At 47.3% G+C, this 15,967-nt stretch overlaps 1 protein-coding gene across 4 annotated transcripts in view; it reads right to left on the reverse strand.

The window, feature by feature from the left end:
- Positions 1–6,613: 6,613 nt before the first annotated feature.
- The window catches only part of SEMA6A (semaphorin 6A), a 127,922-nt gene continuing 118,568 nt past the window's right edge, over positions 6,614–15,967 (reverse strand). For all 4 annotated transcript variants that reach the window (XM_045999131.1, XM_045999133.1, XM_045999132.1 and 1 more), the window contains one exon: positions 6,614–10,877. In XM_045999131.1, the coding sequence (XP_045855087.1) occupies positions 9,676–10,877 (1,202 nt within the window). In that variant the 3' untranslated portion in view covers positions 6,614–9,675. The remainder of the gene's footprint in view (positions 10,878–15,967) is intronic.

Raw genomic sequence — 15,967 nt, forward strand, 5'->3', positions numbered from 1 at the left:
CCACACTCCTGTGAGGCAGGCAGGGCAGCCGTGACTTAAATCGACTTTGCAGATGGAGAAAACGAACCTGGGGAGAGTTTGAAAGACTCCCCCCCCCCCAAACACAGAGGCCAGCTCGGACCGGAAGCCAGGCCCACAGACTCACAATGTGGGTGCTTCTGTTCAAGCTCCTTTGGCTGCAAGAAGCAAAAACTCTAAGTTGCCAGATTAGGGACAACTGTTCCTAGGAGCCTCTGGGGGCTGGCCTTTGGAGGGGGGAGCTGTCCTTGGGGTATGCCACCCTCCTGGTATCTTCCCCCCTCCGGCCCCCCCGCCCCCTCCCACTGAGCCCAGTTCTTCCCTGGGCCCAGGCCTGTCTGCTGCTCTGGCCAAGTAATTAGAGAGGATCTTTCTGGGTCACTCTTTCCTGAGGACAAAACAAGCCCTTTGGTTTCTCGATTAGAAAGCTCAACAGATTGAGTGACAAGGAAAAGTTTTTGATCTTGCTCTTAGAGTCACCTAATTAAAACGAAATGCAGATGCCGAACACCTAGTAATTTTCACCTCACTGACTTTGGATCCAATTACAGCCCTTCCCTACTGACTTACACTGTTTAAATTACAAAGTCAGGAGGAAATATGATGATTTACCTATTTCTGTTTATACATATAAGTCTAACACGTTATCTTTTCTCTCCAACCAAGAAATGTGATCACAGGTCTTCTCTTCACCCTGGAAACAGAGGGGGATGAATCCTGGTCCTTAAATAAAATTAGACACCAATAAGAACTGAATTCAGCCAACACCTGGGTCCAGCTTCAATAGATAGCTCTATTTCCCACACCCCCAAAAATGTATCCTTTCCCCAGGAATGTTCTAGAAGGCAGGTCTTTTCTGTTCAGCACGACTTTAGCATTTGGTGTGGTCCTGGAATGCATGCTTTGGCCCAGAAAACTCCCTTTTTAGAGTCAATCGGTTATTGACTGGCACCCTTCAGATCAGAGAAAATCAAATGTTTCTAAAGGCTTGCTACCTTTCCTGAGAACATAATTGAATAGGTAGCCCTGTGTAGCAGTTGGAATTACATATATATTTTATACCAAAGTTATCATAGTTGGTGGCAACCCAGCCTAAAATGAATTTTTCTGTCCTGGGAAGAGGCTTTGTGGGAACAGGGCTTCAACTGGTAAACAAACAAATGAACCCAACAACAACCAACCAACCAAGCAGAAAGAGGACAATGGAGTTCTAAAAAGAACAAGGGCACCTGGGTGGCTCAGTGGGTTAAGGCCTCTGCCTTTGGCTCAGGTCATGATCTCAGGGTCCTGGGATCAAGCCCCACGTTGGACTCTCTGCTCGGTGGGGAGCCTGCTTCCTCCTCTCTCTCTCTCTGCCTGCCTCTCTGCCTACTTGTGAGCTCTGTCTGTCAAATAAATAAATAAAATCTTAAAAAAAAAAAAAGAATGGCCATTTTCCTCTCCCACCGAGTGACATCCGTGTGCAGTTTCCTGTCATGGCGGCTGGTGGAAGATGCTGGCTTCTTCACAGCACTGCAGAAGAGTTCTGTGTGGTGACTGGCTGGGCCATGTGTCCCCCAGGCAGGAGGGAGGCTGGGCGCCCCATTGCGGAGAAGATGGTCCTGTCTCTTCTGCACTGATGCACTCACACCAAGTAGCTTATCAATCATGGGAGGGCCAGTCTCTGGCCATAGCAACGTGGAAGAGGAAGATATATACCGAGCGAGAGACAGTCTCCACCTTCTGTCTCTTTCTGGGTGATTTTGCTAGCTCGCCACCAAGTTATCCCACCACTGACACCAGAGAGGAAGGCTTGGTGTCGAGTTGGTACCCTAAGTGGCTGATGGTGCCAACTTGAAAAGACAACAGTGATATTTCTTACTTATCTTTCCTTTCACACTTCCTTTACCTCCATCTTCGGTGATGGGAAGGGTGAGCAAATTCTTTACCCTTGCAGGTGTAGGGCTCTTCTTCTCTGTTTCCAATCAACCCTGTGTTCTCTTAGACGCTTCCTAAACTTCTCTTGTGATGTGTGCAGCTTGAGTAGGATGAAGAAGCTATAAAAGCTGGCCTTTCACCTCTTTTTTGGTCCACTGAGGGTCTTTGTCACTGCCCTGGAAGTGGCAGGGTGCATCTCAAGGAGGGAGGTCGCTGAATTTGGCTTTGGCTCTCCCTTTTCCTGCTTTGTGGACAGTTCCTAATAACACGGCAGGCCTCAGGACTTTGCAGACACAGGAAGGAAGAGATGTGTTCTTTAATGATGGAAAAAATCTTAGAGCACAATGCCCTTAAAATAGAACGTGTGTGCCTAGCCTTTATTTTGGGGCCTTTATATTGTTGTAATCATCTCTCCTGGGAAATGCTGTGGGAGGCTTTTCCCCTTTGGTGAAGCCGAGGGCTGGTGTAACCTGAGGTGTCCCCAAGAGGGTTGAGGGAGTGACGTCAGCTCACAGGTTTTTGAAACATTACTACATTTTCACGGTAATCCGTGATCCAATGGATTCCTTTTCTCCCAATCCCAGTCTCTATAAACTGAGGACAATCCTACATGGGCTGACCCAATGGACATGATTAGGTTGCAAACTGTAAGATGCTATCAAGGTAAATTGTCATCATTGCTGACCATTGGAAGCTCTGCCTCCCTTGGGTGGTACCATTCCCCTTGTAATGTCTTTGAAATAAACCTTAGCCCTACTGTTGAAATTCGTGCTTTTGCACTATGCATGCAGAAAGTTCAGTATCCACGCCAGAGAATGGACACTAAGTTTGCCAAGGTCGGCTCACATCCTTACCAGCCCCATAACACAATGAGGGCTGTTGTCAGGATGAGCGGGAGACAAGAGAGCGTTGGGCTCTTGACACAGATTTTCCATCATCTGGCTCATCCTAGGACCCCTGGGAATCCCGCCTGAATTTCTTTCATGTTGGTTTCCTGGCGTTTGGTATTATGTCCAATGTCACTTCCTCCGTTTTTTTTTTTTTTTTTTTTTTTTTTTTTTTTTTTTTTTTTTGCTGAAAATCGCCAGTGAGAAATGCTTCTATTTCATGGTTACCTATTTTCCCCCTTCATTAGCATCCCCTTATTTGGACCATTATTGCGGCCCATTAACAGGACCAATGACTTGCTCTGGGTATGTTAATGATTCTCAAGAGACTCATCTATGTGAAAGTGATGAGAAGAATGAGAAAGTCGCTGGCCACCTGAGTTCATTGTCAGGGGAGCTGGAAGGGGCCTGTGTCCAGGCACCTCTGCTTCTGTCCCTGAGGCTGTTGTTGATGACAGTTTATTTTTTACCAGAACGCGCTCAGGCAGAACCCACATTTTACCAGGAAAAGGGGCAAAAGAACTTCCAAAGGGTCCCCCTTCCACAAACACGGGCTCTGACCACTGGGACGTTTTGGGTATTAGACCCAAGAGCAGAAAGCCTTGTGATAAGCATTTGTGGGCACATGTCTGCGTGGACGTGTTTGCAGAGGGGGATGGGGAACTCCCCACGACTCAGCTGCCTCTCTTGATTTGCTCGGATTTCATTTCCATTTGCTAGAGGGACATCTGCACATTTTCCTGCCCAGGCACATTTAATGCACATCAGTGCAGCCCAGCCCTCTGTGGAGGTCACCCGCCCCCCCGCCCCCAGGCATCCCCGGGGGGTTAGAGTTAAGGAGACACAATACTCTAAATGGAATATTGAAGATCCCCATCTGTCTGGCAGTCCCGATCAATAAATGGGAGCCCTTCCTTCCCGGTTCTGTGCAAGAGATACGTCACCACCCGGGGTTAAGACAAGCATGAGATGGGGGTTTCTAAGGGTTACCGAGTGCATGAACCCAGCTGTCACCGTGCTCAGCCAAGACGAGGATTATGCCCTTAATCATGTTATTTTGTTATGGAGGCGTTCTTTTAAATTCCCCTCGCCCCTTTCCCTCGAGCAGAAACATGCCAGTGCCTGACTTTGTAGTTGCCTTCTGGATACTTCTACGCTCAACTTCCCGAATGACTTTTTTTGAAAGAGCTTTTGTTCGGGCAATTCAAACGTGGGCACTGGGGTTCTGGGGTCACGCTTTGTGTGGCTCCTGCCAACTTATAAGGCTGAACTACAAGACCTGTTTGGGTTTCCTTGACACGGCACTTAAGGAAAGCTGGCGGTCTCAGACGCCAGCTGTGGGCCCCCCCCGGCTGCCTAGCCCGTTGGCTTTATTGGGACAGCCACCCCTTAGGGCCTGCGGTCTAAAAGCCCTCTGCAGAAACCGCTCACCCTGCCACCAGCAAACAACAATGAGAGAGCTGGGTTATCTGAGGCACTTCTTGAGTCTGAGCGAGGACATCCCAGGGGTCCCAGCAAGAATGCCGGCTGCACCTGTTCAGTTCTTGTCACCCCTTCACCAGACCGGAACAAAGCTGACTGCGGCGAGAGCCACCATAGCGGGTATCCAGTTGCAATGCAGGGATGGCTTCCAACCGGTCTGATTCTAGCTCCAGCCCGCCCCCTTGACTCAGCCCCCAAGAAGGCCTTCCCCCACCTGGAAGGGGGAGGCGTGTTCTAAGAGAAGGGTTGGGGGAGGCATTGGGCAGTGCGTGTGGGGGCTGTGTTGAGGTCTTCCTAGCCAGTCTTGCTCTAATGTTATAAATGATTGCGGGTATGAGACAATGCATCTGTTCTTGGAAGAGCTGCTCTCCCACCAGCTCTGGGATCACCGCAAATCCTTTCATTCCCTGGGTCTCAGCTTCCCCATTAAAAAAAAAATAAAATCAGAGGAACTGTCGGTCATTCTTTCAGTTTTATATTTGGCTGGAGCCGGGCAGGGCAAACCCATGGGTCACACGAGGGGAAGGAAGGTCTTTGGTTTGGCAGATTGGGGGGACGGTCCCGTTTCCTAAAGAACCTGAAATCAGGCGAGGAGTTATTGCTCGTGGTGTTCCCACCTACTCGGTGCGCCCTTGGGCACGTTGCCCCGCAGCACGGCCTTTCTCGGGACCAGTCCGTTTTCCACATTGCTGCCCGGTAGCTTTCTAAAGCACAGACACGGGGTACCTGGGTGGCTCAGCGGGTTAAGCTACTGCCTGCGGCTCAGGTCATGGTCTCAGGGTCCTGGGATCCAGCCCAGCCTCAGGCTCTCTGCTCAGCAGGGAGCCTGCTTTCCCCTCTCTCTCTGCCTGCCACTCTGCCTACTTGTGATCTCTTTCTCTCTGTGTCAAACAAATATATAAAATCTTAAAAAAAAAAAAGCACAGACACATGTGGCTTCTGCCTCGTCTACTCCAGAGGCTCTCTGCTGCCCATTCCGCTCGATTCCCAGCACACGGTAACCAGGCCTTTCCTGGTCTCCCCTTTCCCAGCCTTGCTTCCAGCAGCTTCTCTCATAGACCCTGCTCCAGGCCTGATAAACCTTTTGTCTCTCAATGGCAGCGTACCTGGCCACTTTGTACACGTCATCCCTTGCTCCTGGTTAACTGTCCAGAGAGCTCATTCCCTAAAGAACCACCCCAGGGGCGCCTGGGTGGCTCAGTCGGTTGAGGGTCTGGCTCTTGGTTTGGGCTCAGGTCATGATCTCAGGGTCCTGCAATTGAGCCCCAAGTCGGGCTCCACACCAGCGTGGCGTCTGCTTGAGATTCTCTCTTTCTCCCTCTGCCCCTCCCTCCACTCACATGCTCTGTCACTCACAAATAAATCAAGCTTAACAACAACAACAAAAGAATCAGCTCAAACGTAGTCTAGTGCTCCTCAGCCTCTGGGCCACTCTCTCAGCACTTTGTTCCTATGTCCTGGTGGCAGTTTCAGAGAGCCTGCCCATGTCTCCTTAGAAGTGAGGAGCCAGGAACGGTATTCTAGACAGCTTCGTGCCTGACACGCCTGGCCCTCTGGGTGGGATTCCCGAAATGGAGCCGGAAATACCCAGAGGTAACTGCATCACTATCGGGGGGAAGCGAGGCCCCACCTGTAGCTTCCCACATACAAGCTGACTTAAAACACTGAAAAAAAAAATGACTTCAGAGGGTCAAAAGTAAAATACTGAAGCTGAGGGCTTATTTAAATAACGGTTTTAAAATTACTCCAGAGGGAAAAACCTTATCTTGGCATTTTGCAATGCTAGTGCGCAAAATAACAGGGTTACATCCCAATATGCCTCCACCCCAGTCTTCTGGTTGACGAGCGAGAAATGCTAACAAGGGGTGAAATCCAGCACCCTCCCGCTTATTAATATGTAAAAAGGCTTAAGTCTCATCTGGGCAAGGATCTATTTTTCGTGGACCCTACATACTAAAATCCTAGCCTTGATCTCTTAAACTATCAAACCTGCCATAAATGTTTGATGATGAACAAGCCCATAAAAAGAAAAGGCGTAAAATGAATGGAGGGAGTCAGTGCGTGCCCTGCCTTTTAATTACCGGTGGCTTCTGCTACAACCCAGCTCCAGGCTGGGGTACAAGGAGAGAAAACACATCATAATTTGGGTTGGGGGTTGAGGGCTGGGTAGGGGCTGAGAACTGACCCCATTGTTGTTTATGCTCTGGAAACCAGACAGAGATGGGGAAAGTAGAATCCAACCCCAGGAGGGTGGGATTCAAAAAGGAAAAAAACTAAGAGATAAATAAAAGCATTCAGGACACAAAGGGTAATGTAGAACAGTCTTGTTTTATTACTTTTAAGTAATAAAGAGCCTTTTCCTTGCTTTTTTTTGTCTTTTTTTCCCTTTTTTTTTCTTTTCTTATTTTTCTGTTTTACAACATACATTAAGTCATGAATCAGATGTTACGGGATGTGGAGATGGAAGGAAAGTTGGTGACATCACAATATTTTTTACAACTTTACAACAAATAGAAATCTTGAGTTTGTTGCATCTACCAGTGTCTAGCAAGGGTGGAAAGCAAAGGCACACTCAGGTTTATGGACCCTCCCCCCACACGCAGTGGGGGAAAAAAAAAAGAAAAGGGAAAAAGATACTTAAATGCAAAAGACCAGCTCAATACATATGGGCATTTTAGGGAGAACACCACAAGTGATAAGTTGTTGGGAGGTAGGGAGGGAGGATGAAAGTTTTGACACAGGTCTCCGTAACACAGCAGGCAATGAGGCCCACCCGTGGGGACAATAGAGTGGGCGCTGCCTGGTCAATACTCTTGGGGGACAAGCTTCGGGGAGAAGGGAAAAAACGATGATCTGTTTCTAGAAAAGACTTCTTCGTGGTTTCAGGGGTACAGAGTTCAGGGGATGTGAACATTGATTCCGCTAACAAAAGAGAAGAGAAACATAACCACACAAAACAACAGAAACCTACCCCAAAGGACAGCAAAGCCGTGAGGGAGGTTTGCAGGAATGCGAAGCTAATGCAGGAGTCCTCGAGACACACCTAGTCTCACTCTGATTACAGAGGTACCACTTTTGCACCAGCCAACTCAAAATTGTCCCCAATCGTCTTTCTTTAAAAGATTTTTTTTCTTTTTAAAGACAAGACCAAACCCAGAAGATCAAACTGGAAATAAAAAGAGACAAAGAGGCCACCAAATATACTGTTTAACTGTTTAAAAACACAACAACCCCAAACAATGCTCACTGTTTACACTCTGTTGACAGTTCTTTTGTTCGTGATAGAGTAAACAATGGTCCTCTCTGTGTCCTCGAGCTAATGAAAACCAAGGGGGGCAAACACAACCCCCACCCCGCCCCTGTACAAACAATAACACCAAATGGATGAAGAAGTTTGTTAAAAAATTTTAAAAATCCTCTGCCCCAGTCAATGTTTTCGCAGCATCCATTGCCGTTGGCTTTGTACTTGGAGTTACTGATCCATCACACCACGGACCAGCCTGCCTGCATCTACTTCCATGTCATTTCTTTGTGTGCTGAGCCCACGGCTTGGAGACACTTCCCAGGTGCCCGGCAACTGCGCACCCGGCATGTTCTCCAGCCAGTGGACCCAGCAGAAATGAGGGCTGGGACGTTAGTCCCTTCTCTGCTGGTCAATGAGGATATCACTGTGTTGAAATGATCTGAGAATACCGGGGAAGCAGGGAGCTCTGGGGGGATACAGGGTATTGTCACCCACCACACTGGTGTCCATGCTCGATAGCACGGCCAGAGGGTGGTTGGAGTTGGCACTAGAAGGAAGTGTGAATTGGAGGGTGTGCTGCCGCCTAGCTTTCCCAGGGGGCAGGCTTCTAACCACCACCACTGCATTCTTCTTCCATCTGCTAGATGCTAATCTTTCCGGAGGGCTGGAGTGGGGGTGGGGGGAGGGAGGGTCAAATAAATATCTGCATTTATTTCAAAAGGCGGGGGGAAAGTTTATCATAACGACAGTTTACAAGTGTACACAACTCAGGGTGTAAGGCACAAATTTACATGTGGAAAAGAGGCTATTCACAGATGTAACCCCACGAAAAACCCGTGTGAGCAAACCATTAATTTATGCAAGGTAGCAGCCAGCATATTAATTAGTTCACGCCTTTAGTGGATTTTGTTTGCTGTCTCACATGCAAGGTGAAATGAGATGGGTATCACAAGCTGGTGCCTTCACAGAAAGTAAGAACCACTGACAAAGCCATGTTGGCAGCAACGGGACGTTGGACGTGTCATTCTAAAAGTTCCTCTCCCGGTTGCTTTAGAAGTTAGGATCTGGAAGGACTTTTAAACTAATTAATTTTTTTTTTGCATGTTATAGGCCAGAGACCTGACCAGCAAATTAATGGGTTGATTTAAATAAATATTCCCTTCTCAACTTTTTCCTTTAGCTAGAGATCAGACAGTCCAAACAGAAAGCTCAGAATTGCAGCTCCAACTTATTTACTCAGTGAATTTATTGTAAAAATAAACTCAATTATTCCAGTTAATGGATTTCCCGTTAAATAGTTTGAACTTTCAAGGGGCCTTTCTGAAGCGCTGTTCATAGGATGGTATGTGGAAGAGTCCTTTCCTTAAGGAAAAAAAGGGTGAACAATAAATAAAGAGTTACTTGCGTTAACGGTCACGTTATTTCATTAAAAGAGAGGAGCAGAAATCTATGACATAGTTGCCCAACATGGCATTCATCTGCTAATAACAGAAAGCTGTAACACTGGTGGGCATTTCACAGTATCTGCGCATAGTAAACTTCTGCCATTGTTAAAGTCTGAGTTAGAATTATCAAGGAATTCTTTATTTTTTATTTTTTTTGTCTTTTTAATTTTCATGATTTTTAAAAATGTGTTTTGTGTTTTGCCAGTGGAACGCCAGCCCTGGTGGGCAGCGCCCCGTGCAGTCCTGGACAACAGGTTGCAGTCATTGTTCCCCTGCAGGTGCGCACGGTGTGGGTGTGGGTATGGGGCGTGGGTGCGGGTGTGGGCGGGTGCGCGTGCGCGGGCGCGCGCGCATGCATGTGAAGGTTGGGGCGGGGAGGGTATGTGCTTTTGGCTCATGTTTGTGATGAGAATTCAAGTCTCTCGTGAGTCCGACCTGCTGCACGGCGCGAGGGGACGGTGAAGTCAGAGAATGGAGGTGAGTCCCGCGTCGCAAACCTTCACCCCACCACGTGGCCCAATTTTCCAGAGTCCCCCTGCGCCCCCGAGCGGGGGACCCAGCGTCCTCCGCGCCGCCGCGGCCATCTTGGTCTGGTGGGTACTCAGGCAGTGGAGGGCCTCGCCGAGCTGGGCGCGCGCCTGGCCGTTCCTGCTGGTTCGACACCTGACCCCTCCCCCTGGGATTATGTACACGCGTCATTGGGCTTCATGGATGTGGAAAGAGGGGCGAAGGAGGGTTTGGGGGGCACGTCCGGCTTTAGCGAGGGGGTGCGCTTCAGCCCCGACCTCGTCAGCGAGTTGTAGGCGTTGAGGCTGGGCTGCCGCGAAACAGTCACGGCCTGGCCGGAGGGCTGTGCGCCGTGCACCTGGATCGAGTCCACCCTCTGCGGGGCAGGGGGCGGGTTGTCTCCCCGGCCAAAGCTCTGGTTTCTGGACAGGTGGGAGGAATTGGAGCAGTTAGTATTGTTTCTTTTGAGAGTGGTGGCCTGGTGGCTTCTCGTGAGTGAGTTCGTGGTGGGGTAGCTCCTCTTATAGTCAAGGCCGTAGGAGGAGGAGTGGTGCATTTCCAGCCGCTTGCTCAGGCCGTTCTGAGACAGGGAGGCTCCCGGAGGGCCCAGGGAGGCCTCCCGCTGGGGGACTTTGGGGGGCAGGCTGTCCAGGTTCTCCACCAGGTTCACCCCGTGGTTGGGGCTCTTGCTGCTGAGATGCTCCTTGATGGTCTTATATTCCAGGGTGGCGGCCTGGTCCTCCAGCGCCATCTGGGCCACCTCGCTCATTTTGGGCTGGTCCACGTACTCGTGCTGGTAGCCCTGCTGTGTGATGGGCAGGACCACCACGCTGGGGATGTGGCTGGGGGAGGCCCGCAGGGGCAGGTCCGTGGGGATCACAGGGGAGCCCATGGGGGGCATGTCCTTGGTGCAGGCGTTGATGAGGTTCTGGTTCCTCTCCCACTCGCGGCTGCCGCGGCTGGGCTTCCGCTTCTGCTGCAGCGTCGGGGTGGACTCCGGGGTGGGCAGGGCCGCCAGGTCTAAGTGGTGCTGATCAGCCTTGATGAGCATCTTGGCCGTGTTGCCGGGCGTGGCGAGCTTGCCGTTGTGCATGAGTGGCGTGAGGATGGCCTCCGGCTTCGGGTCTTTGGACTGGGTGTCCCCAAAGAGGCCGCTGAGCTTGGTGACGCTGCTCATGGAGCCGCGGCGCGAGTGGGTGAGCTCCTTCTCCTTACGCTGCACGGCGGACACGTCCTTGCGCCTGTGGTCGCAGACGCAATAGACGATGATGCCGGAGAAGACGGCCCCCATGACAAAAGCCAGAATGACCGCAATGGCCAAGAGGGTGACAGGGACGAGCTGGTCATTGCCTTTGAGGTAACTTTCCCGAATCACTCCTGCAATAGACATCGTATTGGGTGTTAAGAAGTGAAAGCACGCCGCGGGGCTTTATTTTCGTTTGGCGTTCACCCCGTTAATTAATAACAGTAATAAGTGACAATAGCACCTCTGCCTAACTTGTCTTGGGGCGCAGCTTGCCAGACATTAACTAATTAATCCTCTCCAAGTCGCCTCCCCTCCCCGTGACATATGTAAATAGACTTCATTTGTTGCCTTCTTTGTGTTCTGAAAAAGTGCCTTTTTTCCTACCCCCTCTCTCAAGCATATGCTCTTTCTACTTGCTTCAGTCTGTGGAATAGGACAGTTTTCATTTATAAAATTTGCCCCCCACCCCAATCTTTTCCCAGTCTTCCCCTCAGGAAATTGGGATAAGGGAGATACTTTGAGTCTGGGTGGTGGGTGGGGAAGAGGCAACAATTTTATGCCTGTTAAATGAACAAATGGCCCAAGCTGCAGGGTTCCAGGGTCTTCTGTGCTGACCTCTTTGTGGGCACCATAGTCTCTATCTGGAGAAAAAGCTATGTGTGCATTTCAGGCAACTGGAAGAAAGACTTTGTGTGTCATTTATGGTAAAAAAAAATAGCTAAAGCTCACATTATAAATGTTTATGCTGATTTTGTATCATCCTTCAAAAAACCAAAAACCCATGCACGCTCAATTTCAGGTAAATATGCTGAATATTTGAATGAAGCTCTTCCCTTACTTGAACTGAAAGAATATTTAGAAAAAAAGAAAGACCATTTGGGGCCTTGGAGTGGGTTTGAGAAGTGTCAGGTCTCATTATTACGGCTAGAATTTGCTGTCACGGTGAGATTCTTCAGCAGAGCTAATCTCTTCAATTTAATAAAAATTATGTGACTACACCCGTCAATAATCTTACACTACATTAACCCAGAGGCAGTGTTTCTCTGAAGAAAGTTGCCTTCCCTGTTCCTGCTTAATCAGCCACCAAGCTGAGAGACTATAATCAAATGCAAACACTGAGGCTTTTATTTTTTAATACCAAGTGAGAATACACATCACAATTGTCAGATCTTAAGTGCTTGATGCGGTAGCTAAAAAATAAAATCTCAAATACCTCAATTCCTGCCTCTGAAGAGTGGAAGAACATGAATACATTAGAGGCACTGCATGGGCTGAGGAAATGTAAACATTGTTCCTATTATGGAAATGATAGTAAGACAGAAAATGTACCTTCTCTGGTCTCAGGAGACACATTTTTCATCTGCTAAATCAACTCTTTCTGGAATAGGTTTAATGTATTTTACTGGCAGATATCACTGGCACAGAATTAGAATGAAATGAAATAAAAACCTCTACCCCTTCCTAAACCCACAATTCGCAGCCCTTCAACTTCTGCTGAAATGCTTCCTATGTCACAGCTGAGACCTTGAAGAAATGCAGCTTTGTCATAGGGTCTTTCTGCTAAAATATTATGATTAGGGAAGCAATGGTTTTAAATCTCAGGTACCTTTGCCTGTGGAAGAGAACATTCTCTTTCTCTTTTCTTTCTAAACATTCCTCCTCCCCTCTCTTGTGACATCACAGTTGGTTGCTGTGGAAATGATTGTCCTATGACAAAGGATTGCGACTTCAGGGGGAATAAATAGAAGCAGCAAACATCTCTTGAGAAACAAAGATTCTGTGATTAAACAATTGCCCTTGGTAATGAAGAGCAGGGCAGGGGATTCACCCTCTGGGGGAAAGAGTGTGTAAGATGGCAAGACCCTGAATAATTTCCAAATGTGACACTTCTTAAATATTTCCAGATTTATCTTCGTGAACTTTCAAGGGGTAGAAGTGGAGAAGCAAAAAAACAGCAGTAAATTAGGCTATAACTCACACCTTTTATAACCTGGAGCTCCCCAAACTGTGAGGTGTCTTGCTTTCAAATATGTTTAAATACCTAGTCACCAAGAAACTGTGCTAATGAAAATTTCTTCCTTAACTTTGCATTTCCTTGTTTTAATACTAAAATAGCAACTGATTTTCTTTCCGTTTTGATTGTTTGGGGTTCTATTGAAGATCATTTTTAACCACCTATGTACAATGGCACAAAAATGTACACCTGTGAATAAATGGGTTTAATTTACGTCATTGACTTGGAGATCTCTGGAATCTAACCACTCTGGAATTAAATCTAGATTAGATTTAATCTAATCTAATCTTAGATTAGATTCCACTGATGTGGGTGTGGGGGGTACTAGGTAGGTTTTTCATGGCACTGGGCATTTCAGGGATCCCCTCCTGGCAATCACCTTCATGGGGGCTGTGTCTTTCCAATAAATGCGTCCTTAGAATAACAGGTATCTACAATTGGCTGTGGTATTTTATGATTTAAATTCACCTCTCAGCTTAAGAGGAATAGGGGAAGAAGAAGGCTCAAGTAGTTGAAGGCTCAAGTAGTTCATTTGTCTCATTCATTTTTTAATTGGGAAAGCTGCAAAAATTTCAAGTTTATTCATGGCTTTTTTTACTTAAAGCTATTGTTCTTTCCCGTCTGAAGGTCCTTGACTATCTTAATCTCATGGAAACCACTTGCTCTTTCACTGGGTCAAATGTTTTTAGGGGATGACATTTGAGTTCAGGTTTTTGGCTGTTAACAAATCAAGTAGGATATGACCTTTGAGAAAAATGGTGTCTCAAACAGTCCCCCCACCCCATCTCATTTTGTTATGTAAATAGTGCCCTTAAAAGCCTGCATCTCTTCACTTTTGGGATATCTACCCCAAAGCAGGTGGCCTTCCCTCATTTGCTTGTGCAAATTCAGAAATCCCATGTACAGAGTTAGAAACAGATGAGAGATTAAGTTGAAAGCACAAGTCAGGAAGATAAGTTTTAAGTCATTTTTGGAAAATGCCTTCCAAACTTAAAACTTTCTGCTTAAACTGGGAAAAGAGCAAAGGGGCATTCATAGAAATGATTAAATAAGCTTTGTGACATTGGCCACTGTGAAGGATTGAACATAGTGGTCTTGTCAGAGACGTGGGGGGTGGGTGATGGTACAAGCAACACCAGAGATCTCTGCGGGCTTGGGGTCTTTGGTGCCCATGTACTGCTGGGTGACCTTTTAGCATCTCTGGGCCTCAGTTTTTTTCATTTGTGTTGTGGGGTTAATACACTTAATGCCTTACTGGGTTAAGAATCAAATGAAATAACGAATAAGAAAGAACTTAAATGCTGTAGTTTGCTGGACAGATCTGTAGGTCGATAGAAGCCACAAATGAGACCTGGTGGGCCAGCAGCTCATGGAGGGCTTAAGAGTTAACAGCTACAACCTCTCCATTTGGTTGCATTTGCTATGGGTCTCCCCAGGGAGAGTGCTGTTCTTCTCAGCACCAAACCTTGTGCCGTCCAAATGTTGCCAAAGGGATTATGTTGAGGCAACATAAGGGAACACGTACCTCTGTCTCAGGACTGCCCATAGGTCTTGCATTTTGAAATAAGTAAAACAACAAAAGCAGGAAATGTTGAGCAAAATGCAGTAATTCTAGTTAGACGCCTACTGGAGTAATAATCCTGCATCTGGCCCCTTGAGGGTGGGGCCTTTTTTTTTTTTTTTTTTTTTAAATGCATTTCTAACCCTCACTGTCACCAGGGCTCCTTAGTTGGACACTTAATAAATGATTATTGGATAAATGGTTTTGCAATACATTGAACAGACACTTTCAAATGGGTCTGTAAACTTGGTGGGGCATTTTTGCAGTGACCATAACCTTCTGAATTTGCAGAACCAAATTATATCTCCATTCACAGAACAGAATATCGTCATACAAAATCCATTAGACAAAAGAAATCTATAAAGGTGCTCAGTATAAGTTCAAATAATAATATAAACTATTTCAAAAATGAGAAACTCATTCTGAGATAATTCCAAAAGAGACGATGAGGGTAGATGGGTTACTTGTAAGTGGCTCGTCTGGTTGAGTTGAGTAATTGAATAATTTGAAATAAATACAGCTTTGCCAAGGGAGCTGGTTGAACGTCATCAGTGCTTCACATGCTGCATGGAAACTCTGGCAGGTGGAGGGGCTTTTGTAGGGGGGAAGGTCCCTCTCCAGGTATCTCCCCTGCCCCCCACCTCCCAGGGAGACCAGTAAGACCTGGCGTCTCTATCCTGGAGCTCTGAAGTGCCTTCCTTTACCAACCCCTGGGCCTTCAGCTCTCTGCAGTTGAAAATGGAGCATTATAATGAAAACAGTATCTGAAACATCCTTCGCATTGATTCATTAACCACCAGCTATTTCTCACCAGTCATGAGGTGCTAAATGGTTATTCTTTCCACCTTCCTATTGCAGGAAGCAAGGCACACAATGGCTTAGAGATTTCTCTGAAATCATGCCTTAAATTGGCAGAACTGAGAAAGAGAATCTTCATTTTTTTCCTCCCCCTGAGGTGACAGAGTTTTCAGATGCCGGAGGGATGCTAGAGGGAGGTCTCAGAGGGACAATGGGCCACTCTGTAGAGGCTGAAGCAATGAAAAGGTTGTGAAAAACCCCACCCTCCAGGCCCCACAAAATGTAATTAAAATAAGAACAGTTACAAAGCATAAAGAGGAAGTCCAACACAGTTGTGAATTTTCCTCTGATGATCATGTGAAGGCATTTTGAGATTTCAAACATCGGATTCTTTATTTAGAAAACAGTCATTGTCCTGCTGTGGGATTGTCTGCGATTGTCTGGTCTGCATGGGAAGCCTAGTGACAGGCTCCAGGACGGCATGTCCCAGAAAAGGTCTCCTAACTCAGGGTTGAACTGGGATGTTCTTGATTCCTTTCCTCTCATTGTCATGGCATAACAAGGGTTCAGCTCCCATCTTTGTGCGTGCCTTCAGCAAACATTTCCTGAGCACAGACCAACACCTGTGCCAGGTGTTGGAGACAAAGTGAAGAAGGCACAAACCCTGCCATCCACTAGGGGAGAAGGCCTGTGCTAACGCATGAACTGCTTTCAGAGTGGGGAAGCGCCGTGAGATGCATTGCTTCTAGCTCAGGGTAGGATGTCCGCTGAAGCAGAACAGTAAGAGCTAGTATATGGAGGGAAGAAAAGTGGAAGCTGTGTTCCTTGTGGTGAACGGCCTAACTCCC

This window comes from Meles meles, chromosome 3 (genome assembly GCF_922984935.1).
Source record: "Meles meles chromosome 3, mMelMel3.1 paternal haplotype, whole genome shotgun sequence".
Lineage (NCBI taxonomy): Eukaryota > Metazoa > Chordata > Mammalia > Carnivora > Mustelidae > Meles > Meles meles.